The sequence below is a fragment of the Pelmatolapia mariae genome, linkage group LG5 (genome assembly GCF_036321145.2).
Source record: "Pelmatolapia mariae isolate MD_Pm_ZW linkage group LG5, Pm_UMD_F_2, whole genome shotgun sequence".
NCBI classification, from domain to species: Eukaryota; Metazoa; Chordata; class Actinopteri; order Cichliformes; family Cichlidae; genus Pelmatolapia; species Pelmatolapia mariae.
The window spans coordinates 3,520,586-3,548,257 of record NC_086231.1 but is presented as its reverse complement, the minus strand read 5'-3'; the positions used below and the strand labels follow the sequence as shown (position 1 = coordinate 3,548,257).

General features: G+C 38.6%; 3 protein-coding genes and 1 long non-coding RNA gene across 4 annotated transcripts; all 4 read right to left on the bottom strand.

The window, feature by feature from the left end:
• Positions 1-871: 871 nt before the first annotated feature.
• On the bottom strand, positions 872-2,261 carry LOC134627545 (odorant receptor 131-2-like). The gene is made up of 2 exons (XM_063473735.1): positions 2,112-2,261; positions 872-1,636 (listed from the first exon to the last, which is right to left on the bottom strand). Exons 1-2 carry the CDS (start codon positions 2,259-2,261, stop codon positions 872-874), a joined length of 915 nt encoding a protein of 304 aa, XP_063329805.1.
• A 2,879-nt stretch (positions 2,262-5,140) lies between these two features.
• LOC134628197 (uncharacterized) lies at positions 5,141-6,974 on the bottom strand. The gene is made up of 3 exons (XR_010093961.1): positions 6,930-6,974; positions 6,515-6,591; positions 5,141-5,235 (listed from the first exon to the last, which is right to left on the bottom strand). It is a non-coding gene; the product is annotated as an uncharacterized LOC134628197 (long non-coding RNA).
• An 11,513-nt stretch (positions 6,975-18,487) lies between these two features.
• LOC134627543 (odorant receptor 131-2-like) lies at positions 18,488-20,049 on the bottom strand. The gene is made up of 2 exons (XM_063473734.1): positions 19,930-20,049; positions 18,488-19,252 (listed from the first exon to the last, which is right to left on the bottom strand). The coding sequence occupies exon 2, from the start codon at positions 19,241-19,243 to the stop codon at positions 18,488-18,490; it is 756 nt and encodes a 251-aa protein (XP_063329804.1). The 5' UTR covers positions 19,244-19,252; positions 19,930-20,049.
• A 4,783-nt stretch (positions 20,050-24,832) lies between these two features.
• On the bottom strand, positions 24,833-26,036 carry LOC134626888 (odorant receptor 131-2-like). Its single transcript, XM_063472782.1, has 2 exons — positions 25,917-26,036; positions 24,833-25,597 (listed from the first exon to the last, which is right to left on the bottom strand). Exon 2 carries the CDS (start codon positions 25,586-25,588, stop codon positions 24,833-24,835), a length of 756 nt encoding a protein of 251 aa, XP_063328852.1. The 5' UTR covers positions 25,589-25,597; positions 25,917-26,036.
• Positions 26,037-27,672: the final 1,636 nt, after the last annotated feature.

Here is a 27,672-nt window from a genome sequence, read left to right as displayed (position 1 = left end):
ATACCAGGATGTCACGGGAGGGGGAGAGTGCTAGGAAAGAGGAGAACAAAGTTAATCCAATGACCCATGTACATAAGTTCCAGTGTGGCTGAGGAGAGCAGAGAGTAAGGGTTTCTTACTTGATACTGGTAGAGATTTAATCCTTGGGTGTGGAATGCCGATCTGTCGTTGCAGAGACGGAAGTGTCCTGAGCGAATCTGTCCTTAAGGGTCTGTTACTAGGTCCGAGGAGCAGGAGGGTCCAGCAGGGCAGGCGGGGTGATCAAAGGCTGGAGGTTTCATACAGGAGGAACATCAGCTTCGAGGAATCAGGTGTTGAACAGGTTGAGCCAGGCCAGATTAAACTGGAAACAGGAAGATAACAGAGCTAACACAGGAAAGGAAAGAGTAGGACACAACTGGGGAGCCAATTTACTACTTACAGATAGCAGTCAATCTGGAGAGGAGTGAAGTCTCAGGCTGGTCCTTAAGTACAGTTGTTGATTGCAGCTTTAGGAGATGCAGGTGTGCCTGGCAGAAGGGAGGAGGAGGCTGGGAGGGGAAACCCAGCCCAACCTGGACTGGAAGATGGGGAAAAATATTCTAAAGACCACAACAGTGCAGAATATGAGCATTTTGTTTCTTCTTCTAACATATGTAACATTCCATATGTTGATAAATCCAATACACTAATGTTGAGGCTTCACACTGAGGGTTACAGAAACCAATTTGTGGCTACATCAATCTTTATTTACAATCTAATGTTCCAGAAAAGTATTGATATGCATGTGATACCTTGATCTTTACATACTGCTTCATTAGTTAAACTTATGTCTAACAATTCTTATAGTAAACAAATATTTCCCTCTGTGTAAAGATTAGGAATATAATTCCTAGGAGCTCATTTTACATAACAGATATTTTTTCAGGTACTTCCTGTAAGTTTTGTCTCTTACTCCATAAACTATTGGACTAATTGCTCGTGGTAGGATCTGGAAAATAATATAACAAGCAAAAAGGGAATCTGAATAATATTGAGGAAGCCATTTCAGCAGCGCCTCCTTCAGTGGGGGCTCTATATACATCGACATAGACAACAACACCTGAAAACCATGGAGAATAATTGTATTTCTGGCCTTTGTAGCATCTTGGCTTGCTGTTTTTGCGGTGAACAGGATTTTGAAGTACGTAAAAAAGATAATAAACCAGACAATAACCAGATAAACTATATAGGTGATATCCCTCTTCTTGATAATCTGGGGAATTCGAAAGACTGTTTCTTTGATGCAAAACACACGAGAATTAAAGAAATCCAGTGGCATTGTGGCCAAGCTGATGAAGAGATCAGGAAGAACAGACAGCATGCTGGTCATCCAAATTAAACCAATTAAAATTAACGTCCTTTTGACAGTGCAGATTTGGACGTGACGAAGAGGGATGCAGATGGCAATGTAGCACTCCACTGCCATGCAAGCCAGATTCAGAGGGGTGTTTTCAGTGACTAAAACAGCAAGCAGGGTGAGCACACAACAGACAGAGACATTTATCCTGATGAGGACGTAGCTGATGACGAACATCATGGTGCTCAGTGTTACTAGGATCATATCGTTGAGTATCAGGTGCAAGAACAGGATGTACCGTGGATTTGTATAAAAGATCTAAAAAAATGGGAAGAAAAGTTAAAAAAGAAAAAGAAAATAAGGATAATATTGAGTAATGGACCAAAGACCTGCTTTATATCACTTTTGTTTAATAATGTTGTGAAGTCTCTTGTGAAAGACACCAAAGAGGCACACTGAGTTTTCCCAAAGACAATGTTCCATTACACACCTTGGATCAGAGTAATTCGTTCCTGAATTCATTTGTCTAAGAAACAGGCAAAGCAATGAGGCTAAGTTCCACGCTACATTTCACTCCTCAATAAAACACAGAAACAAAGTCTGATTGAGTATGTGCTGCTTAATGCGGGCATCTCCTAATTAAGTTGAGGAATGCTATTTATCTTGCAATGTTCAAGAATTCATTACAATGATTTTGAAGTTCATCAGTCATAAGTTTGGACAAGCCCCATTTGTAGGAAACATTGAATTTGAATCTAGCCATCACTTTTTGAATAATAGAGAAATGTCATACCTGGTTTTTGGAAAATGTTTGCATCAGTGCTACATTGATGTAGTTGATGGAGATGCAGAGAACCACAACAAACACATTCTTTGGCACAACATTGGCGAAAGCGTCTCGATAGTTTATGGCCACGGTCTGATTGGTAGATGATGTACTCATCTCTTAAAAACTGAAAAACTAACATAGGAGAAACACGATTGTAAATATGTGGTAATCATCCAAAATAAATCAGTTTTCACTATGAGTTAAGATATATCCATTTAAAATGATGACAATTAAACCAATTAAAGCGTCACAAGAATAAATCGACAGTGAGACTTTTTCAAAATTAAATACACTGCATACTTGTCTATTCTTTTACTTTATTTTCAGTTAATTTAGTTGTTAAAGTGTAGTTAATCATTATTTTTTTGTCATTTTAAGTTATTTCTCTCTTTTGTTTTCAGTTTAGTCCCACTTACCTTTAATACCTTTGGTTAGGAGCACAGAGCTGTGAACTTTGTTTTCAGACTAAATGGCAAAAAATAAAACCCCACTCACCCAACGCTTAAGATCCAGACGTCAAGTTTGTAAGATAAAAAATAAGTATTTGCAATACAGTCTAGTAGCTAACATGTAGAGGAAAAATAACTCTTTTTTCATCCATTATTAAATCCTTTTTTCCATAACTAACATCATACAATATGCAGTCTTTTGAAGACTGTCACTGAATTAAATGTTCAGTCTTTTAATTGTCATAATGACTGATGGGACATTTAAGATTCTTTAAACAGCAAAGATATTATGTTATTAACTATTTTTTAACGAATGATTGTTTTATCCAGCAGACTCAAAACTGTTTCCTGGAACTCTGGATAAAGACCATACAAAACTATAACATTTCCTGCAACAGAAAATTATATCAAGATTTTATCAAGAAAATACACCAATAAAAGTTTTTTGTTAACATTTCAGTCAATGAAATATACAGAATACAATCAATGACAGTACAGCAAAAGCTATTAAACCATCATAATTTCACTGAAGTACTTCAGTAATTCATGTAATACTGACAAATTCCAAGACATGTTGTGCCTACCTGAGTTTATGCATTTAAATCATTACACCAACGCAACACAAACTTTATATGTGGTTTGAGGTCCTTCAAGGATTCAGGGTAGTGTGTACAGATGCTTACGTAATGCAGGTAGGCTAAAAAAAACACTGCACGCTTGCAGTTCTGACTTCACTGTAACACCCGGCATGATTACTTCTAACAATATTGCACTTGCTTGAGTAAACTTTCTGCAAGTTTGACTTTGTTTAATTTTTCACAGCAATTACTTTTGGGACATACTGACATTTTCATTAATCCTACACTGTAAAATATAACTTGTTGTTTCAACTTAAAAATATGAGGTAAAGGGCTGCCTTAAAATTTTAAGTTAAGTCAAGAAATAGAGTTTGTTCTTATAACACAACCAATTGTTATCTTAATGAAAAATCACATGTTGTCTAAACTTTCATCTTAGTTTAGTTGACTGAGATTTATTAGTCAGTTCAACTCCTTTAATTGTCATCTTTACTTGGGAAAACCCTTTCAGCTAAATTAAAATAATCTATTGTTTAAACTCTTGTCCTAGTTCAGTTGACTTGGGTTTTTTAGTTAATTCAAATACTTTAGTAGTTCTTTTAACTTAGGAATCTATTTTAGCTTAACTAACATAATCTGTTAGCTAAGTTGATTTAAGTTTATTAATTAACTGAGCTCCTTAAGGTAGCTGAGTGAACTTGTAAATCAGTTTCATTTTAATTATCAGAGTTGATTGACTGGATGTAAAGAAAAATGTGTATTAAACATCTTAAGTTTTGTTTTGTTTTTTTTTTGGCTTTCTAACATCCATTTCAGCAAAACTACCTGTTAGGTTTATCTTAGATCTCAGGTTTAAATATCTACATTCCTTTAAATTAATTTTCTGTTGTTTACAGAAAAAAAATAAAACCCCACAGATTCCATTAAAGTCTATCTGATCATTTCATACAGAAAGTTTGTTTTAAGAACATGACAAGACAATTACTCATGAGCACCCAACATTCACCATTTATTGTGCCATCTTAGTCATCTGAGAAACAGAAAAATCAGTGACGTAGCTCATCAGGCTCACAATCCATCAAAACTCAAAGGCTGCTCCCTGTGAAACAATAAATTTGAACTTGGTCTTGAGCCCAGTTTGGGTGAAGATGAAATTCTGACCAATACTCTAGGAGCAGTAGTGATTCTTGTGAAGTAACAACATAAAGTCTGCATTAATGTAATGTATCAACGGGACACTTGCTATTTTAGAAAAGTTATTCTTTACATTTACAAAATTTTTAAACTTCATTGTGCTCAGTCACACCTGTTAGCATAAAACTTGAAATATTAAAATAGTACAAAACCTTTGATAAGTGACAGTAAAGATCAGTTTATAATAACTAAGACATCAAACTCTTGTATTTGTCTTCGTTTACAATTGCAACAAATTCCACAGAACCAATATCTCTGAAAATGACTGCATGCTTCTGAAACATTTGATAATATGGATATTTCAGAAACATTAGTTTGAGTCTGCTCAATTGCAAAACAAAGGAAAAACTACTGACTTGCATGAGATAAGCATCTGCAAAGTCCAGCATTATATTGTTGTTCACATAAGTTTCTTAAACCATGAACAAATGAGCAATTGTCTAATCTGGAATGTAAAGTGTAGTCATTTAGTGACATACAAAAGTGAGAATGAGAACTTGCAAGAATAAAAAAACAAACAGTAAAATAAAAACTGTCCTTAACACTAAGGATCATACAATTACAGTTCTGCATGGCTTTCTGCAAGAGTCTGTTTCTTAGACCATGCACTAGTGAGATGCACTGCCTTCCACCAATGTTCATTAGGATGTTCTGAATGACTTCAAAGATGTCCTTAAGTTCCTTTGGATAGTGTATGTTGAGGGCAAAAAGAAGGCCCATCAGCATGGAAATGGCAGTTGAGACATCCCTCAGATTAGACAGGATTACTGCTGCCTCAAGGACAACCAACACATCGATGTCTTCTTCTTTCACCATCGCAATGCCAACTTTCATCCTCTTAGAAAACGTGTCTTCAATACCTGTCGGCTATAAAAGGGTTCAAAGACAAAAAAAAAAAAAAAAAATTACACAATTACAATTACACAATATCCCGTGTGCTTAACAATTCATGTCTTTCCAAAGAAGAGCCATACTGATGCTTTGGATGATGGTGATTGGCTTTGGGTAACACTTATTAGTTGTTAAAGTTTTTTCAGAATGAGATATGCACCCCCATGTTACAAATCCATTTCTTGCTTTAAACAAAGACCATGTTCATAAATAACTGAGCATGTCTTCAATTGCAGAATTCAAACAAAATTTTCAATTTAAATGGTAAATGGCCTGTATTTGTATAGTGCTTTACTAGTCCCCTAAGGACTCCAAAGTGCTTTACACATTCAGTCATTCACACACATGGGTGGATGACTGAATCGTGACTCAAGAGTTGACAGTTCGTCTTATAATTGGAAGGTTGCCGGTTCGAGCCCTGGCTCCGACAGTTTCAGTCGTTGTGTCCTTGGGCAAGACACTTCACCTGTTGCCTACTGGTGGTGGTCAGAGGGCCCGGTGGTGCCAGTGTCCGGCAGCCTCGCCTCTGTCAGTGCGCCCCAGGGTGGCTGTGGCTACAATGTAGCTTGCCATCACCAGTGTGTGAATTTAAATCTACTTATGCTAAATATTGGCTGTGCTCTAAACCAAATCTGGCTGAGAATACATGAAATGTGCAAACTGCAGCTACACTACAGGATCAGATTATGGCTCCATAGACAATGCTTCTTTAATCAGTTTATTGATTAAAGTTTATTTTTTCCCCCTATATTAACAGCATGAAAAAAGAGCATATAGACATGGCTGAACAGGTTGCATAATTGGCACTGAATATCAACATCCACCTTTACCCAGCTGCCCAATGACTCTCGGCCAGTAACCTTTAATTGCTTACCCAGTCTACACAGTCTCTTTTCCAGGGTCCAGGACATTTCGCCAAAGTATTGCCCCCCACAGCTGTAGCAGCCACTGCAGCCCCTTAAATATCCTAATATCTCTGCCATTACAATATACAATGTGAGAAATCAAACGTAAAGCTGAAGTGAACAGTACAGCAGCGAAATGTCAAAGACCCTGGTGAAGACATGAATAAACACAAGACACTAATAATATCAATGCTAGCTTGCCAGTTAGTTTCTCTGAAACCCAGACCAAATCCAGTGTCAAAGATCTTGTAATAATACATTTGGTGAGGAAAAAGTACACATGTACTTTTTAATTTAAAATCCACTGTGGTGCTGTCATTATTAAATTTACTAAAAGAAACAATGCTAACCTTCACAGTCTTGAAAGTGTGTGAGGGATCTTCCTTTAGAAAATGAGGTCCTCTGTCCTCTTCCTTTGTGTAGGGCTCTGGTCAAAGAAGTCAAAAAGAAAACAAAAACACTTTTTAAACAGTGTTTATGAAGCATGTAGACAGCTCCAAATTCACAGCTTTTTGATGCATAATTCCATCAATATATGATTATCATTGGAGATTTTGAATCAGGCTTATCAGGACATTCAAGTAGAATATGATATCCAACCTACCACCAATATACATAGATTCTGTAAAAGTTACCACACTAAATGTCCAGTTGTGAAATATGATGACAGACTTTACTTATCAGCTTTCTTTCAATGAGTTCATCAGTTGAACTGGATAACCTAAAACTTAAACAAAGGATTAGATTTCGCAGTTGAACACTTACATCATCTCCGAAGCATCTTATGAGCCTAGTTAGCCTTTCTATGCCGCTCTTGATTTTGTACAGCTCCACGAACCTCTCCATAATGGTCAAGCACAGCAAAAAGGAACCCTTTCAGGTCAACAGATGTAAGACGGGCAAATTCTGCTTCAACCTGAGCAATAGAAGAAGAGGGGTGGAGAGTACAGGCAGAATTAAAAAAAGATTCTTTGAGACCCAAATTTAAGCAAACAGTCATCTGAGGCCCATTAGAGAAAACACAAACACACAAAAGCAAACAAACAAAAAGATGCACTTTACCTGCCGTTCAGCAAACAAGGAAGTTCAGAGAACAATAAGCTCTGTCTTGAAATCTTTTAAAGTAGAATGATTGTGAAAATGACTTATGTGATGTAAAACTTTAGTAAACGTGCGATTAAAAGAACACTGAGTAAAAGGACAAGTAACAGTTTCCTTATTCCTCAGATGTTTACCTTGATGAGCAATACTGTTTTAGTCCAACTGCCTCATTAAAGTTACACAACAGGCTTTTTACATTAAAGCCAGCAAGTCCATTACATACTCCCTTTTTAGATCTGAAATACTGTGCAGATTCTGTGTATATGTAGTGGACAGCAATTTACCCAAAAGAGTGCAAAGTTTGCAAGTCCACCTCATTTAAATGACAAAGTCAGATGTGATCATCTAGACCTGTGAAAATAAATTAATGACAAACTTGCAGTTATGGATGTTATTACAACCACAAGAACCTAAACAGTCTGCTCCATTGCTTTTGTTAATGAATCATTTGTTGGTAACACGTCTGAATATTTAGTTTATGCCACCTGCATGTGATCATCAATAGTGCCATATTACTTCTTAAGAAGTACCCTGACACTACAATCTTTATATCATTTGTTCTACAGAGCTATTAAATTACAATATAATCTGAGGTGTTTCCAGTATGACAAAATGCACAAATTGTAACTTACCATTTGACTCCACTGACAAAAATAAATCCCCAGCATCAAGTTTGGCTTCACAGACCTAAAATAAGTAAAATAAAAATATATGTTATAATTATATTGTTTTCGCCATTTATTCATGTTTGCTAATTTTCTGACATATAAACAATGTTAGTTTTGTTACAATACAGAGAATGCAGTTTAATTAAAAGGTAAATTATGCAAAAAAAAAAAAACTTCTGCAGTATACCATGCCAAAAATCAGTGTCTCTGATGCCAATTATTTTATCACTACAGCTCGTTTAGTATGGAAACTCACACAATCTAGTCATACTGATCACAAGAGTTCAAAAATAAGTCAAAATAGTGAACTGTTGTTAAGCATAAAGCATTTCAGGGTAACAAATAACTGCACAATATAATTAAAGCAAAAAATAAACACACTGGAGGACTATCTGATAAAAACTAATATAATGCTGGTTTGTAGACCATATTTTGTCTCTGTCCTCAGTGCACTCTTGCAGCTTAGCATGCAGCAGTTAATAACACCTTAAGTGATTACATAGGGATAAACAGATGACAACAAGCATCCGAGTCCTGCCAAAAAGGTCTTTTTGAACCCAGCCAGTTATTGGAAATATTGCCAAAATGAACTTCCACCAAAATACAACAGCCTGTGAACTTGAAAGAAATTTACAAGTACAGAGACAATATGAAATAAGCTTTATTAATTAGCTGAGTTAGCTTGCTAATATCGCAACAGTGGTTGAGTGCACAACCTTAAAGCTAGCGGCACAATACTTGTGATTTGCTCAGCGCCACATTAAACCCATAAAAAAGGCCATATGTCAGTTTATTAGGTCAAGTTTGGTCATGACACACAAGCTGGACCTTGTCGGCTAAAGTTACATTAGCTAAAGCAAACATTTCGGTAAAAGAGAAAAACACACGTCATGCCATAAATTCAAAACATGTTCCAACTTTTGTAGCTCTCTTTCCTTATAGTTATAACCAATGTTACTCACCTTGAAAGCATATTCCAAAGAAGACGATTAGAAAACGTCCAAGTAAAGTGAGCATGTCGTTAACCGCCAATTCCCCATGATGCACCTCGGTAGCAGTCACGTGAGGCAGTTTTGAATCCTGCTGTGCTCAACTTACCCGCATTGTCAAGTTCACATAAGTTTCTGATTTAGCTGGACATGAGTTTTCAAGTTAGCTTTTTTTGGTGTAATTGGGACGTTTTTAGCTTGTAATTCTATGTTATAACAACAACTTCAGTCATCTATCGTCAAACTGATATAGAATAATATGTTGAAATAACAAACAGCTAGAATTACATTTTACAGTGTAGGTCTACTGATGAAGCAAGTCACACAACGAGAAACAGTCTCATTAGGCCCTGATTGTAAAGGTCACACACACACTGGGGATAGTGTTTGCAACCTTTACCCTAACTCCTACAGAGACAGACTCTAATAGCTAGATATTTGGTAGTAGAAACTTTCTGGCTTACATTTTTAACTGAGTTCTATTGGCCAAACATTTGTGTAGGCTTTGGCTGCGTTTAGGTAAGCAGCAAGGAGAAAAAAGGGGCTTGCATTTGCCAAAATACAGGCAGTCTGTTTTGATTTTATCTGCCTATTTAAAAGTGGACAGACTGAACAGAATGTTGGGTTCCCAGATTGCTGTATATAAATGAATATGAAGATGTTATTAAAGATTTTATTTATCTACAATAAAAGATAAGATTCTTTGCTGGTAGGAGCGTTTGTTTTTTGTTTTTTTACCAGGATTAAATTCACACATATTAAAGACGTGAATTGCTTAATATGCTTTCAATAGTCAAAACATTTTCAAAATGGTTTTCTAAAGACTTAGAGAATCAGTACAAAGGACCATTGAAGTTATTTGTTCATTTCAAATGGTAGCCTTAGCAATGCACTTTTTTCAGAAAAGAAATTATATGTAATATACAATATGTTGAAAAATCCAAGAGGCTAATGTTTGGGCTTCAACTGAATTCAGTTCAATTTCAATGCACTTTTATATTTATATATTTTTATATAGAACCAGATCACAACAACAGTTACAGTAAGGTGCTTCATGCTGTAAGATAAGGAGAAAATATGACCCTAATAATAACTAATAATTAGTTATCTTGCTGGGAGACTTCGACGCTCATGTGAGCAGCGACAGTGAGGCCAGCAGGGGCGTGACTGGGAGGAACGGCCTTCCAGGTCTGAACCTGAGCAGTGTTCTGTTAGTGGACTTCTGAGCACAGTTTGTCCATAACAAACACCGTGTTTGAACATAAGGTTTTCCATAAGTCCACGTGGCACCAGGACACCCTAAGAAGCAGGTTGATGATCAATTTTGTAATTATATTATCAGAACTGTGGCCATATGTTCTGGACACTCGGGTGAAGGTGTTGAGCTGTCAACTAATCACCACCTGGTGGAGAGTTGGATCAGATGGTGGGTGGAGGATGCTGGACAGACCTGGGGTGCCTAAACATATATTGAGGGTGCACCTAGCAGAGCCCCACATCTGCATGATCTTCAGCTCTCTGGGAAAGCTTTGACAGCATTCAGAGGGAGACTGGGGATATTGAGTCTTAATGGACCATGTTCAGCACCTCCATTGCTGAAGATTGCTGCATTAAGCTGCAGGGTGGTTGGTGCTTGTCGTGGTGGTAGACACCCAGGGCAAAGGGAGCCATCAGGCTGAAGAAGGAGTGCTATCATGCTTGGCTAGCCTGTGGGATTTCTGAGGCAGCTGATAAGTAACGACCGGCCAAGCGAAATGTGGCTTGATTACAGGAGGAACAATCTTGTTTTCATCATGGTTGCAGAACACTAACCCAGCTCTTTTGCTTCTCAAGGATACTTCTTGTGCATGGAAGTTTGCCCAACCAGTCTGCATGGATAGGCAGCTTGATAGTGTAGTGGTAAGAGTACACGCTCCTCTGGGGATTGCAAGTTCGATTCCCACATGGTATCCAGTAGGGTCCTGGCTAGACCCCCCCATGCTGAAAACCAGTTACGTCTGCCATGGGGTGGCTGTGGCTCAGGTGGTAGAGCAGATCAGCTACTGATTGGAAGGTTGGTGGTTCGATTGGGCAAGATACTAACCCCAAATTGCCCTCCGATGCGTTCATCGGAGTGTGAATGTGTGTGAGTTTTAATTAGTTGCACTTGAGTTTAGAAGTGCTTGTGTGAATTAGGCATGTTGTATACAGCGCTTTGAGTATGCCGGGAGAGTAGAAAAGCACTATATAAGAATCAGTCCATTTACCATTTCCATGTGTTTTGTGGACTTGGAGAAGTCATTTGATCTTGTACCTTGGAATGTTCTGTGACAGGTGCTTCAAGAGTATGGGGTGGCCTGGTGCTACGAGTCATTCGATCCTTATACAACCACTGCAAGAACTTGGACTGCATAGCCAGCAATAAGTTGGATTTGTTCCTGGTGGGTGTTGGACTCTGCAAGGGCTGTCCTTTGTCACCAGTTCTGTTAATTATTTTATAGCCGGGGTAGGCAACTCCAGGCCTCACGTGCTGGTGTGCTGCAGGTTTTAGATATCACCCTGGGTCAACACACCTGAATCAAATTATTCAATATAGTTCATTACCAGGCATCTGGAGAACTTCAAGACATGTTGAGGAGGTGATTTAGCAATTTGAACCAGCTGTGTTGGATCAAGAACACATCTAAAATCTACAGGACATCAGCAATTGATGCCTGGAGTTGCCTACACCTGTTTTATAGAGAGAATTTCTAGGCGTAGCCCAGTGGCTTCCCCTTGGGTGGTGTCAGAATCTCGTCTCTGCTTTTCACTGATGATGTGGTTCTGTAGGCTTCATCGGTTGGTGGGATCCAACTCGCACTGAAGCAGTTTGCAGCTGAATGTGAAGCAACAGGAATTAGAATTAGCACCTCCAAGTCTAAGGCCATGGTCCTCAGTCGGAAAAATAATGGAGTGCCCAATCTGGGTCAATGACAAGTTCCTGCCCAACGTGGAAGAGTTTAAGTATTTCGGTGTCCTGTTCACAAGTTAGTGGAGAGGGTAGTGGGAGAATGACAGACAGACAGGTGCTGTGATGCTACAGTGATGCGGATTCTGCAGACGCTGTACTGGTCTGTCACGGTGAAGAGAGAGCTGAGTTTAAAAGCAAAGCTCTTAATTTATCGGTCTGTCTACCTCGCTACTCTCACCTATGGTCACAAGCTTTGGGTAGCTTTCTCTGAAAAGTAGATGGCCTCTCCCTTAGAGATTGGGTGAGGCGTTCGGCCACCCAGGAGGGGCTCAGAGTAGAACCGCTGCTCCTCCACATCAAAAGGAGCCAGTTGAGGTGGTTTGGGCATCTGACAAGGATGCATCCTGGGTCCCTCCTAGATGACGTGATCCGGGCATGTCCCACAGGAGGAGGCCCCAGGGCAGATCCAGGACACGCTGAGAGATGATATTTTTCAGCTCACCTGGGAACACCTTGGTGTTCCCCCGACTAAAACCAAGGTGTTAGTCGGGGGTGAGGGAGATCTGTGTTTCTCTGCTTAGGCCACCGCGACCTGGCTCTGGCCTTGGACGAAGATGGATAGATGGATGAATTAGAATTAAATTCAGAGTGGAGTATAAACACATAATGAGTGAAAAAGGTAAGTCAAGATGAAACACCAAGGGAGGATTCAAGACTACCTGATTCAGCCATGTGACCATGAAGAGCCCTTTTAAATTTGAGTTATAAGAAGGAAGCAATGCAAGCAATTTATGGGCCCGGAGCAAATTCTTTCCAGATCATTAGTTGAAGCTGGTCCAAACATATGTCCAGTAATTCATATAGTTTCTTTACTGTGCGAGACATAAATGAAGTGCCCACTCAGTCAGTATCTCTTTTGGTGTGCCGACTCAAGAGATGACCTGAAACAGTGCTTGTGCCCCAGTTTTTCAAAAACGGTGCAGAACGACACCGCTTTGGGATCTCATGCCGCATAATCCACCAGAACTAGTACAAAATTAAATCCCTGTCCACTCCTGTGAAATGGTCAGATGATGATGTCTATGCCAAAGCGCTCAAGTCGGACCTGGGCGCAAGAGTCCTTTTGGGATGGCCGGCTGGTGGACCAGCTGACACTATGAGCAGGTTCCACACCATTGGTGCACATCCATCAGATGTCCAGCCAATTAAATTCCACTATTGTTTCAAGAGTTTTGACATATTCCATATGCCCCCACCATGTTTTTTCTGACAGCTTTTTGGCTGTTCTTCATTTGTGTGAGCATCATGCCTCACTCGATACATTCTGTCCCTAATCATCAAAAAAGGTGATTAGGTCAGCGCTATGTCAAGGTGCGGCAGCTTCCCCTAGCACTGCCCCAAACCCGCTGCATCTTTTTTCAGGCTAAATGATGATCTTCTAAATTAGTGAGATGCCATGTCCTCTCCAGCTTATGAGTTATTTGCTTTAAGATGCCCCTTTGAGAGAAAATGAAGAAAACGCAGCGTCAAACGTGTGTGCCTTTTTTGACGTCACATTGTGCGCCAGGTTATTGTTTCGGTGAAATGAATTTCTACAATGGCGGACTTAGACAAACTACCGTTACTGTTAATTTTACTCTCTGCAGTGTTTAAATGCTTTTTTTTTTTCTTTTTTAAACCTGTCCCATTTGGTTCTTTTGACATCAGAATTATTGTCTAAAGGCGAAGAAAGATGCCCAACGGATTTACTTTACCAAATGGACCATCCCAGCCTTGCCGTAATGGTCCATTTGATTTACCTTTTATTGTTTATTTTATTTTATTTTATTTTATATTTTTTACTTGCTAGATACGGGACAGGGGAAAAGAAAAGGGAGAAAGAAAGAGGGGGGAAAAAACAAAACAAAAAAAAAAACAGTTGAGAAGAGGGACGGGGATAAAGGGCAAAAAACAAAAACCAACAAAATAAGCAGACAAAAAATACATATATCGATCACCTGGATCACCTGTTGAGAAAGAAAAAAGAAAACAAGCAGAAGAAAACGAGAGTAATAGAATAAACAACATCACAATGATATATGGGAATATGACACTACATACTTAATATTAAACATTATTGTGCAGCACGTAAGATCGACAGCGCACAGTGTGCTTTGAGGTAGGAGCCAAAAAGGGTGTAGTTTGTGTGTGTGATCACCTGTGTGTACACCTGTGAGCATGAGCGCGCTTGTATTTAAAAGGTTCCTTAATGTAATGATCTGCTAGAGGGTGTGGGGGGCCACAGTCCCATCCTCCAGGGCATGAAGCAGGTATGGAGGAGATCAAAACTCCAGACATCCAGAGGCCCCCAGAACACAAGAGACCAAGGAAGACCAACAGAGGGGCAGCCGCGCCACTGTCCCAGAAAGAGCTGAGGAGAGTCCCAGATGAGGGATCACTCAGCAGCCGCGGAGCAGAAGCCAGGGGGGGTTGCAGTGACGTGCCCGTGAGCTCCGCCGGCAGCCAGCTGTGCCTGAGTGACCGAGCCCCAGGCCGAGAGGCCGAGGGCACCCCACCCCCGAAGTGGCCCGAGCGAGCCCCAGGTTCCAGGCCCCGATAAGCAGCCACCAAGGAGTGAGCCGGTGTGTACCCGGACGCCCACCCCCGGACACAAAGAACCACCAACGCATCGATGTCTGAGGGCGTCTGCCACCGGCAGGGGAAGTGGTGGGGGGAGATAGGCCTCCAAACCTTGGAGGGCCTGAGATGTCCCCAGAGAGGTGGCGTCTGATACCCAACCTGACATATAGACACAGACATACAGGCACACTCAAATACAAACATCCATTCCCACCCTCATGCTCTCATAGGCAATTACTCCACACTCAACCAACGTGAAGACAGACATAAAGAGACGCTGTACACACAATCACACTCCCCAAGCGTACTCTAAGAACCGGGTCTAGGTACCCTTGCCCCTGGAGGGGGAAACTGCACCCAGACCCAGGTGGTGTTACCCTTTTCCCTGCAGTGGGGAGAAGCAGACTGCCCCGACTCCGCAGCAGCAGGGAGGCCCCACACACCAGACCCCAGTCGGACGGCCAACTCCTCCTCCTAGCCCCCCCGCTCCAGCAGGCCGCAGAGACCGGGGGTGTGAGAAGATTCCAAACCTCCCTCTACCCGCTCATATGTAGTGTTGATGTATATGTGTTCTAAGGTGCAATTAAAACCCAGGAGGGCATGGAGCTACCTGCCAGAGAGCAGCAGGTAAGCGCATAGCCCCTCCTGATAGCCCTCAATGTCTACGTGTATTTAAAATTGAGAGGTGGGCAACGACGCCAGGGGTGAGGTGTACACCCTGATGGTAATTTGGAGTCCGTGTTGTGAGCCCACCCCCAAGATCCTATATGTATGTGTTATGAGAGTGTGAGTAATGTGAATGTCTAAGTTGTGAGATAAAATTGAGGCAGAGGCAGCCAGAAGGGGACAGAGGGGGGGGGATGCCTCCTCTGCACCCTGGTGACACACCCCTACCCCAAGGCCCTGCATGTGTGGGTGATTGTGGTGGAGCGGGAAGAGGGAGGCGGCTGGAGATGGGGAGGGAAGGAAGGGAGGGGCAAGTGACCCCTCCCTGGGGCCAGCTCCCCCGCTGACCCCAGTAGGCACCCCCATGCTCTGCAACCCGCCAGGGAAAGGGGGCCCAGGCCCATCCGGACCAGGGCCCAGTGCAGCAGCGCCGCCCGGCCCCACAGAGCCCGGGACAGCCCACCCGACCCCACTACAGAGAAAACTGCACCCACCCCATCATCCACTCATCTTCCAGACTACACAAGACAATAGACGCCCAGGCTGAGATCTTCCTCCACCTCTCCTATATCTCCCCCTCCTGCAGAGAGAATTCCTGAGGAGAGGAAAGGTCCTGCAAGATATGACAACCTCCCCCACCAGTTGAAGAGTCCCCCAGGAGTCCCCCAGTGTTTAAATGCTTACATATACACACACAGTTACTGTCCCTCCACACATAGGACTCAGTTCTGCTTCTATGCGCCATCTTTGTTTACTCTTTCCCACCCAGGCTTCTAGACTTCTGATTGGCCAACATTTCTACATGGTTAGGAATATATCGCCACCTGCTGCTTTGGCATGTTCCTAGCAGCGTTTTCCTTCGTTTTTGGCTTTTACGTATGGACGGGATGTTTTTAAAAAACAAAAACGGAAAAACTCTGTTTTCAAAAATACCCGTGTACGTGTGGACGTAGCCTTTCAGAAAGATGTCTACAGTGATGAAACCTATTTGCCACTGCTGAGTAATCTGTTATTGTACATGTAAATGTTATTAGGAAATGCTCAGACAAAAGACAGTTTTCAGGGAATACTGTTAAATGTTTAGTTTCTTTGCTATATTTCAGAACAAGATCTAGAGTGTGATTAAAGTGGTGGGTGTGTTCTTATACATTTTGATAGAATCCAGTTGAGTCTATTTATAGATTAATTAGCTGGGACCACATCCTCATATTAGGTTTCCCAGCATTTTTAGTAGCTTGAGCATAAACTGAGGCTGCGGTTCTGGGAAGGTCTTAGAGGGGACTGGTGACAGCTTGCTGGTTGGGCGTATCTCCATGAACTAAGAAGAAGTGAATGAATTGGCAAAGCGAAGGAGGGTGGGGTAAGAAAATGAGATTGAACAACTTGTGGTTCTGGAGATATATAGACAGAAATCCGCAATTGGTGTGTATGAAGGTATGGTCCCGTTGCTAAAATTCAGATAAATTATGTCCAATAAATGCTGTGTTGAGGCTGTCATTTTCAACATCCATGGATGGTAAAAACACCTGGTATAATTTTTTATTTAAACTGAGTCCTAAATCAGACAGGAACTCTGACTAAGGCCAAGGTGGATGATAGATCAGGCACGTACGATCTAATATGCATGTCCACATAATTATGCATTATTATAATTATAATATATTAAAAAACATGCTGTATTTTAAAGAACATACATTAAGAAGCAGATTATATTAGATTTATATTTTAAATAAGACAATTTGGATTTTACAGCAGTAAAATTATTGTATCTCTACAGTTTAAAAATGTAATAAGCTTTCCCCCTGCACAGAGTGGATAGTGAAACAAATGGAATCATCATATATACATTATTTCATATTTATTACTTCCCCCTCCTCATTGCTTTATTATTGTAGCTCTAGTAATAAATAATAATGTAAGGATTCTGGATCAGCACCGTGATGCCCATAGTATATACAGTATTCTGAAGAAGGTCTAAAATGTCACTGTGTGTGCTTTATTTAGATGGATTTTTAAAAAAAAAATATTACTCATGATATAACATTGTCCAGACATGCCTGGTAAGGACATGAGGAGGAAACAGTAGGAGCTGTGTGAGGCTACTAAAGGCAGTGCTATACCATTTTTCTGTCATCATTTTATTATAGATTAAGTGCAAGAGTTGTTAGGTGTGGATAATTAAATTATAGTTTATTGCAATAGCAAGTTGTGCCTTATTCTCAGATAGACAGCAAGTGGAGAGTGATAGATGAAATGATGTGATGGAAGGAAGAAGAGAAGCAAAGAGTGAATCACAGGCAGAGCCTAAATTATTTCTCACAGTTTTTTGTTGCCTTATGGTTCCAAGCGCTGTCACCAATCTTTGCATTTTGTTATTATCTCATGATACTTGTTTAATCAGCTACCATCTCTCCTATGGACTTTTTAATATCTACAGTCTCAGATCAACACAGCCCTGCCTTCCAGCACTATCACTATTTGCTTTGCCTTGTTGCCCATATTAGATTCTTGATGAATGTGTGTTGTTGTTATTCAGCCTGGTTCAATGTGCCCCTTTTTAACTTTGAGCACCCGCCCCTTTAAATGTCTCTGCACAGCCCTGTGATAGATAACAACAAATAAAACTAGTTTTTAAAGTAGGGTGGACAAGGCTAAAAGGCGGGCTTTCAAATGGATTAAAACTCTGTCTGGGTCTTTGGTTGATCAATACGCTGGAATGGAAGATTGCTGCCACAACCTCACCTGTGCTTCAAGGACTCTGACAGTTGTTGTTTCACTGTTCACTTTAAATAAAACTCACTGTTCATCTGCATCAGAGTTCTGCGTTTGAGTCCAAGTTTCCCACAACTTCACAGTCCGCCATCACAGTCCGTGGCAGACATAGCGTTTTCAGTGGGAGAGATGTTTTGTCACTCAGCCATGTGATTTCTTCAGTCTCAACAACCACTGGTCAAAGACCATTGGTCATTGATCAGTGACTATTAGTCATGACAATTTGCATATTAATGACCAAGGAACTGACCTCACAGCCCATTGTTCATTCAGTGTCAGTCATTGCGCAAGGTACTGTTTATAAGTTTGAGGAAACCTGCAGTCAGCTGGGAATGAAGAAGTCACTTGGATGAGTAACGAAATGTTTCTCCCAGTGAAAACGTTACATCCAGATGAACATAATCAACCTTTTGTAATATGAGTATACATTAATCTTTATTAGATTCATAATTTAAGGATCTCAAAAAGTATTGATATATATACGAAGCTCTGGATATTACATGTCATTAGTTAAATAATGATAATAATTCTTAAAGTAAACAAATATTTCCCTCTGTGTAAAGATTAGGAATATAATTCCTAGAAGCGCATTTTACACAACAGATATTTTTTCAGATACTTCCTGTAAGTTTTGTCTCTTACTCCATAGACTATTGGACTAATTGCTCGTGGCAGGATCTGGAAAATAATATAACAAGCAAAAAGGGAATTTGAATAATATTGAGGAAACCACTGCAGTAGGGCCTGTTTCAGAAGGGGTTCAGCATACAATGACATACACAACAACACCTGAAAACCATGGAGAATAATTGTATTTCTGGCCTTTGTAGCATCTTGGCTTGCTGTTTTTGCAGTGAACAGGATTTTGAAGTACGTAAAAAAGATAATAAACCAGACAATAACCAGATAAACTATATAGGTGATATCTCTCTTCTTGATGATGTGGGGATTTCGAAAGACTGTTTCTCTGAGGCAAAACACACGAGAATTAAAGAAATCCAGTGGTTCTATGGCCAAGGTGATGAAGAGATCAGGAAGAACAGACAGCATGCTGGTCATCCAAATTAAACCAATCAACATTAACGTCCTTTTGACCGTGCAGATTTGGACGTGACGAAGAGGGATGCAGATGGCAATGTAGCACTCCACTGCCATGCAAGCCAGATTCAGAGGGGTGTTTTCAGTGACTAAAACAGCAAGCAGGGTGAGCACACAACAGACAGAGACATTTATCTGGAAGAAGATGTAGCTGGTGACAAACAGTATGGTGCTCAGTGTTACTTGGATCATATCGTTGAGTACCAGGTGGAAAAACAGGATGTAGCGTGGATTCATGTAAAAGATCTAAAGAATGCGGAGAAAAGTGAAAAACAACAAAGAAAAAATAAGTAAAGTAGCAGTAATTAATCTCTAAAGGGTAATGAATGAATACTGGTCCAAAGACCTGCAGTATATCACATTTGTTCAATAATATTGTGAAAGAAGATACCAGAAAGCCAAAACTAAATGTGTGTTTTAAATGTCTAAGATCACTGTGAATTGTTCCTGGATTTATATATTTTCTGAGAAACAGGCAAAGGAACAAGGCGACGTACTTAACATCCTCCAAGCTAAATTTCACCCCCAAATAAAAAAGAAGAAGAAAATCTGGTGATGGAGTGGATGCTGCTTAATGTGGACATATCCTAAATAAGTTGAGGAATGCAATGCTCAAGAATCCTTAAAAAGAAAAATCTGGCTTGATTTTAAAGTTCATCACTCATAAGCTGGGACAAGCATTCAAACACTCAAATACAGCAATCATTTTTGACTAATCCTACTAACAAACACACAAACAAATCCAACCTGAGAACATCCTCCAAAAGAATACAAAATTTGTTTTATACATTGTTACCATGATGCTAAGTTAAATAAATGTATTTATTTTAGTAAGTCTTCTCAGCTATATATGCAAAAGTAATTTCATCATATTTCTTTCATCACTATGTTGTTTATTGCAAATGATTAGAGAAATGTCATACCCGGTTTTTGGAAAATGTTTGAATCAGTGCTACATTGATGTAGTTGATGGAGATGCAGAGAACCACAACAATCACGTTCTTTGGCACAAAATTGGTTAAAGCGTCTCGATAGTTTATGGCCACGGTCTGATTGGTAGATGACGTGCTCATCTCTTGAATGCTGAAAAACTAACATAAGAGAAACACGATTGACAAATATATTATTTGTTAAAAATCTAAAATAAATTATCCCTATTAATAGTTATCCATTTAAAAAGATGGCAATTTTGATGTTTTTTACTATTAGATGCCATTAAAACAAACCAACAGTGAGACGTTTTTAACGTAAATATGCTGCATACTTGTCTTTTATTTTACTTTAATTTCAGTGAGTTTAGTTCTTAGAATGTACCTTATCATTCACATTTTTTCAATTTAGTTTTCTTACATTTAATAACCGAGGTTAGGAGCGCAAAAACTTGAATTTGTATTTCTTTACCAGACTAACTGAAAAAAAGAAAAAACACTCACCCAGGGCTTAGGATCCAGACATCAATTTGAAAGATAAAAATCTTTGTACTCATCTAGATTTAAAGGTGTTTGCAGCTAACATGAAGAGGAAAAATATTTAAAAAAAATTCCTCTTTAAAGAAAATGTTTGCATAACTAACATCATATTTAATGCCAATTTTTTGTGACAAGATTAGCCATTGAATGAGATGTTCAGTTTTTTAATTGTCATAATTGCTGATGTGATGTTTAAGATTCTTTACACATTAAAGATGTTTTGTTATTAAGAATTTTTTAATGAATGTTTTGTTCATCCAGCAGACTCAAAACTGTTTCCTGGAATTGTGGATTAAAGCCTCACAAAATTATCATTTGTCCTGCAACAGAAAAAAAAGAATCATATTAAGATTTTATCAAGAAAATACACCAATAAAAGGTGTAGTATTTCATATTTCTGTCTATAGTTACGTAGTAGACATTCAACACTGGCTAACATGTCAGCTACGTCTGAATATAGTCACAGTCAGGCTACAGTTACAAGCTACTGAAACATCATAATTGCACTGAAGTACTTCAATAATTAATTTGTATACTTAAAAATTCCAAGCCATGTTGTGCCTACCTGAGTTTATGTATTTATATCACTACACCAGCATGACATCAGATTTTATATGCAGTTTGATGTGAGGTCCTTCAAGGATACACATTTATTTGTTCAGATGCCTACGTAATGCAGGCCTGAGACTCATCAGGGATACTAAGGTGATGAGTCAAGTGAGCAGGATGAAGATTTTTCCATAAACATCTTTACAAGTAACCATCTTTTTCAATTCCATTCGATTCTCTTTCCACTATGAAACAGATTAAATGCAGAATGGTGTATAAATACAGTAAGTAAAAAAAGCTGAGAGAAGAGAAAATGTTCACGGGATCACAGGAAGCCTCATAAAGACCTTATAGTACTATTGCCTGTGGTTCATAAAGTATTTCAAAGTAGAATGGGAGGCAGAGCAAATAATTTTAAATTCAATTCTGGATTTAACAGGGAGTCAGTGAAGAGAATCGAATAGAATTAAAGTTTATTGTCATTGCACATGTCACAAGTACAAGGCAACGAAATGCAGTTTGCATCCATCCAGAAAGTACTTAGCAATAATATAGATATATTACAACATATATATTAGCAATAAAATAGATATATAGATATATTACAAAAATGGGTCTATTATGGGTATGAGGGTACAAAATATGGGTGTATTATGGGTATATTACAATGTACACGGTATGAAGGTATGTTATGAATATGCTATAACTATAAGTATGTACAGGCTGTAGTGAGTGTACGAGCTATGTACAGGCTATGAACAGGATATAAATATAAAAACTATACAGAAATATGAAATTATACAGAAATATGAACTATATAAGTTATAAACAGGTGTAAACAGTTGTAGGACTATAATTATTATTGTACTGAATTATACAGTAGTGCAGTTTAGATCAGTGAGATATGTGGCTAATTCCTACAGAGGATATATAAAGTGCTGGTGGTTGTGAGTGGTGGTTCAGTCCATGTTATTATTGTGTGTATGAGGGTACAGTTGGCCATCAGAAGCCCATATAGTCCCTGTCAGTTCACTTGAATTTTAGATCAACTGAAGATTCCTTGAAGATACAGTTTTAATGGAGGCCAAGGTAATGCCATCCACAGAAGCTAGCTGGTTAGACATAATGTTTCTAAGATTTTTAGGGCAGAGTACAGTAACTTTAGTTCTATCTGATTTTTTTAAGCAGGAAATTAGATAAAGCTCTGTATCATCAATAGTATAGTAATAAAAATGTATGCTATGCCTTCTTATAATACTACCTAGAGCAGGTATGTTGAACGTCCAGCACAGAGGCTAATTATATGCACCCTCGCTTCTACCTTAAAATGAATTATTTGTTGTCCGCCACCACAAAAAGAATTAATAAAGTGTAATTCCTCTTTCCACCTAGAGTGGCAGCACCATCTGATCTGGATTGTATAAATATTTCATAAATTTATTGGTTGCAACCAACTGTGGCTAATTTCTGCCATGGCAGCTGTAACAAAAAAAAGCTGATACTGAAGGCTGGTGCATCCAGGAGATATGGAAAATGTAATACTTTTTTATTGAAAATGAAACAATGAAACTGGTGTTTGCCTAATTTGCCAAGGGATCATTGCCGTGCACAAGGAATTCAGTGTCAAGAGATACTATCAGACAAAATATGGCAATGCACACTACAAGCTATCAGGGAGCGACTCTGCTGAAAAAGTAAAGCAACTTAAACCTGGCTTAGATTCCTAACAGCAATTCTTCAGATAAATGTAAATAAATTTGGCCAGGTTTCTAAAAATGAGAGCTGCGAGGTCCAAGGTGAGATAAATCTCGTCTCTCCTAACAAGACCAGGTTCTTCCCAAAAAGTTTCCAAATTATCTATGATATCAGCATCATCCTCAGACAGTCAGTACTTTAAGGAGAACATATGGCTTAATGTGTTTCACCCTGATTCAATTTTAATTTTAGTGACCTCTGATTAAGGTAATTAGGTGTCATTACTGCAAACACAAATTTTATTTGACCAAATTTACGTTTATTCTTATCCCGCAGTTTCAGGTTTCTTTCGATGTCGCCTGCTTTGGCCCTTGGAAGACAATTAACTATGGTTGCTCATGTCTCTAACATCACGTTTCTCAAAACAGAATTTCCAATAAGCAGAGTTTGTTCCTTGGCAGGTGTGTCACAGAGTGGAGAAAATCTATTTTAAATGTGAATGGGTTGGTGGTGTACTGGAAGCTGCTATTTAGTTCGCATGTTTTCGTGGCTGCTTGGGACAATTTACTGGGGGAGAGTTAACAGCGGCTAAGCTACCTTGTTCTTCACTGACAGCAGGTGCCTGGCTAGTAATGCGATTCTTCAGGGTGTGGAGCCACCAAGGAGGCAGAAGAGTAACTAAACATCTTACACACTGAGTAGGAAAATGAAGGAGGGACAGGTGAAGAAGCCATGCTGCTAATGGCTCGGCTATGAGCTCACTTAAGCTAGCAAATCCCTAAAAACAAAATAAAAGAATATTGTGAATATAATTAGAAGGTGATTCAGCAGAGACTGTGCTTTGGATAAAGCATTTCAATATTAAACTATGAAAAAAGTCATTATCTAAAGGTTTTTAATTAAACAGCCCTGTGTGCTGTAGCAGGAAGAGGAAGTAGTATAATACCACAGTGATAGCCAACAGCATGTAAGATGGCCAACCAAGTAGAATGACGTGTTTGTGGATCAGAGGCCTCGCCTCCTGCTGGCAGTTAGGAAGAATGCATGTTCTACTGGATTCCCTCAAAGACCTGTTACAAAACTCTAGACCTTTTTCTGTTATTAACAAGCTGACCAACAACATCTGCTACTGGCATTCCCAGTTTTATCAGTTGCATCGGTGTCCTGAAGTTTATCCAGTCTTTTAGACAACATACAAATTTTTCCCTTCATAAATTTAAAAGCTCATAAATTTGAATTTTTCTCTTGAATTTTTCTGTCTTAAAAATTAATTCTCAAAAAATATCTTTCTTGTGGATTTATGACTTTAACCTTTGATTCTCACCAACCACCACTGACCCACTTGACTCAGGACCATTTTTCTTCTTCTGTCCTTTTTTAGTGTTAAGAAAGAATAATTCTGACTTCTGTAACTGACTGTAACACCCAGCATCATGTTTATTTGCATTTGCTTGAGTAAACTTTTTGTATGTTTGACTTGGTTCAACTTTGCAGAGCAATGGCTTTTGGGACATACTGACATTTTCAGCAGTCCTTGGTGCATTGATAGCAAGTCAAATAATTACCATCAGGCCCTCATTAGGCCTTGATGGTAAAGGTCACACTGGGTTTAGTGTGTATGTGTGACGTTTACCGTGACTCCAACAGTGAAAGGGCTTAATGACTAGATCTTTGTTTCTACAAACTTTCTAGTTTACATTTTTAACTGCTCTACTGGGCAACCATTTGTGTAGGCTTTGGCTCCATGTAGATAAACAGCAATCAAAAATCAGTCTAAAAACATTTAATATCAACTGGTTTTTGTCTGACAGAATTTTTTTTGTTTTGTTTTATTTCATCTACATTTTTAAATAATGGCTTGTGGATGGAAGTGGAAGTCGTGACAAAAAAAAGAAAATACAAATTGCAAATGGTGGCCTTAATGTGTAACACACAATATGTTGAAAAATCTAATAGGTTAATGTTGATACTTCAAAATATGGAGTATACGTTAATCTTTATTAGATTTAAAGTTCCAGAAAAGTATTGATATGAATGCCAAGTCCTGAACACTACATGTCATTAGTGAAATAAAATGTGTTAAAAAAAATCTGCCTCCATGACTCCATATTTCTTAGGGACTCATTTTACACAACAGATATCTTTTCAGGTTCTTCCTGTAAGTTTTGTCTCTTACTCCATAGACTATTGGACTAATTGCTCGTGGCAGGATCTGGAAAATAATATAACAAGCAAAAAGGGAATCTGAATAATTTTTAGGAAACCACTGCTGCAGGGCCTGTTTCAGTAGGGGTTCAGCATATATTGACATACACAACAACACCTGAAAACCATGGAGAATAATTGTATTTCTGGCCTTTGTAGCATCTTGGCTTGCTGTTTTTGCAGTGAACAGGACTTTGAAGTACGTAAAAAAGATAATAAACCAGACAATAACCAGATAGACTATATAGGTGATATCTCTCTTCTTGATGATGTGGGGATTTCGAAAGACTGTTTCTCTGAGGCAAAACACACGAGAATGATAGAAATCCAGTGGTTCTATGGCCAAGGTGATGAAGAGATCAGGAAGAACAGACAGCATGCTGGTCATCCAAATTAACCCAATCAACATTAACGTCCTTTTGACCGTGCAGATTTGGACGTGTCGAAGAGGGATGCAGATGGCAATGTAGCACTCCACTGCCATGCAAGCCAGATTCAGAGGCGTGTTTTCAGTGGCAAAAAGAGCAAGCAGGATGAGCACACAACAGACAGAGACATTTATCTGGAAGAAGATGTAGCTGGTGACAAACAGTATGACAGTCAGCGTTACTTGGATCATATCGTTAAGTACCAGGTGGAAAAACAGGATGTAGCGTGGATTCATGTAGAAAATCTAAAGAATGGGAAGAAAATCACACAAAAGAAAAGTAGAAGTAATTCGTACTTACATTTAAAAAATGAATGAAAAATGGAACTAAGACCTGCTGTATTACACATCAGCCATATCGTTTGGAATAACTCTGATAAAAAATGGTAAACAAACACACAAACCAATCCAGTAACTTCCTCAGAAACAAAATTGTTGCACACATTGTTTTTATACAGCTGAGTTAAATTTATATGGGAAGTTTTCTTGGCTATGCTGCAAAGGTAATTTCATATTTCCTTATTTCCCGCCTTTTTTATTCCATGTGATTAAAGAAATGTCATACCTGGTGTTTGCAGAAAGTTTGAATAAGTGCTACATTGATGTAGTTAATGGAGATGCAGAGAACCACAACAATCACGTTCTTGAACAAAGCTTTGGTGAAAGCATCTCGATAGTTTTCAACCACAGTCTCATTGATATACGAAGTGCTCATCTCTTAAAAGCTGAAAAACATGTTTTTAAATATATCGTGTTAATGACTCAAAAATAAATCTAGTTTGCTTCCAATAAAGAAAAATTTCAGGTTTTTTGTCAAAAAAAATTAAGGTGCAAAGTATCATTCAAGAGTTTTAAAGTTCAAATGATGTCTTGCTATGTTATTATTTAACATTTTTAATTTAGCTTTAGTTACCTATAATAAAATTTGTTAGAAGAAGAAACTGTGAACTTTTTCCTTTTTAAAAATAAACAGAAAAAAAGTACTCACCCAAGGCTGAGGATCCAGACTAGAAAGATAAAAATCACAGCACTGCCATCTACAATTAAAAACGAATACAATTTGATCAAGCAGCAAACCTGTAGGACAAAAAGGACAATCTGTCTGTCTGCTATAACAAATACTTTTCATGATTAACATCATACAATATATACTTACGTCTGCAAAAGTACGAAAATTAGATGTTCAGTCTTTTAAACTTTAAATCATTTTAAATGTCACATGTAACCAGCAAAGCTGTTTGATTATTAACCATCTTTAATGAATGAAAGGTTCCTCAAGCAAACTCAGACGTTTTTCCTGGGACTTAAATAAGTGCATGTCCTGCAACAGAAAACAACAATCAGGCATTTATTTAGAAAATACACAAATGATATTAATTTGGCAGCATATCTCACACCTGTTACTATTTCACCCTAATATATTTTTTCATGTAGTGCATATCAGTTATGTCTAAAAACAGTCAAAGTCACAGTACAGCTAAAAGATTTTAAAGCATCATAACTGCATTAAAGTATTTTAGTAATTCATTTATACACTAACAAACTGCAAGCGATGCTGTGCCTACCTGAGTTTATTATGCAATTAGATCCCTACTGTAACATGACATCAGACTTTATATGTGGGTTTCCTGGAGGTCCTTCAAAGACTTAAGGTTGTGTGTACAGGTGCTTATGCACTGCAGGTTGGCACATGCATGCAGTGTTTTTTTTCTTTTTTCCTTTTTTTGATAGGCACACCTGGAGTAGCTTCACGTAGAAGCTCATTATTTTACAATCTAACCAAAAGCCTATTTTGGGATCCAAAAGTTCTTCTGCTCAGGGAAAAAAATAAACCGACTGTAAAAAAGTGGTTATTATGTTCATTATAAGTAATAGGTCAAGTGAGTAGTATGCTCAATTTTTCTACAGAATTCTTCACAACAGAGGTTTCTCCACATGCCCCGTGCTAACTGTTAGAAGAGAAACCATAAAAATGTTTTTAAAAAATAAACTACACATTGAGTTTAAAATATATAAAATGCGCTTCATTGTTACACCAATAAAATAATATTAGCCAGTAAATCTTATATCTTCCAGTTGATTAATAAGTGTAATTCTGCTTTTCTATTCTCATTTATTCATAAATGATTCAATCAACACAAAAAGACAAGAAACCAAAACTATTTTCACAGCTTAATGAAACAAATTTCCAACTTTCTTCCAGTTTTTAATATTAGAGGAAATATCTTTGCCAGCACCTCCTCACATTCTTATCAAACTAGCAAAAACTGAAACAGTGAGTTTTAGTCTTAGTCCTTTCTGATTTCATTGCTACTATTGAT

Bases quoted from the DNA above. Each gene is read 5' to 3' on its own strand.
- LOC134627543 (XM_063473734.1), bottom strand. From the start codon at position 19,243: ATGAATCCACGCTACATCCTGTTTTTCCACCTGGTACTCAACGATATG.
- LOC134626888 (XM_063472782.1), bottom strand. From the start codon at position 25,588: ATGAATCCACGCTACATCCTGTTTTTCCACCTGGTACTTAACGATATG.
- LOC134627545 (XM_063473735.1), bottom strand. From the start codon at position 2,261: ATGAGTACATCATCTACCAATCAGACCGTGGCCATAAACTATCGAGAC. The intron at 1,637-2,111 runs GTATGACATTTC...CCATTTTTTTAG, and splicing joins AAACATTTTCCAAAAACCAG to ATCTTTTATACAAATCCACG.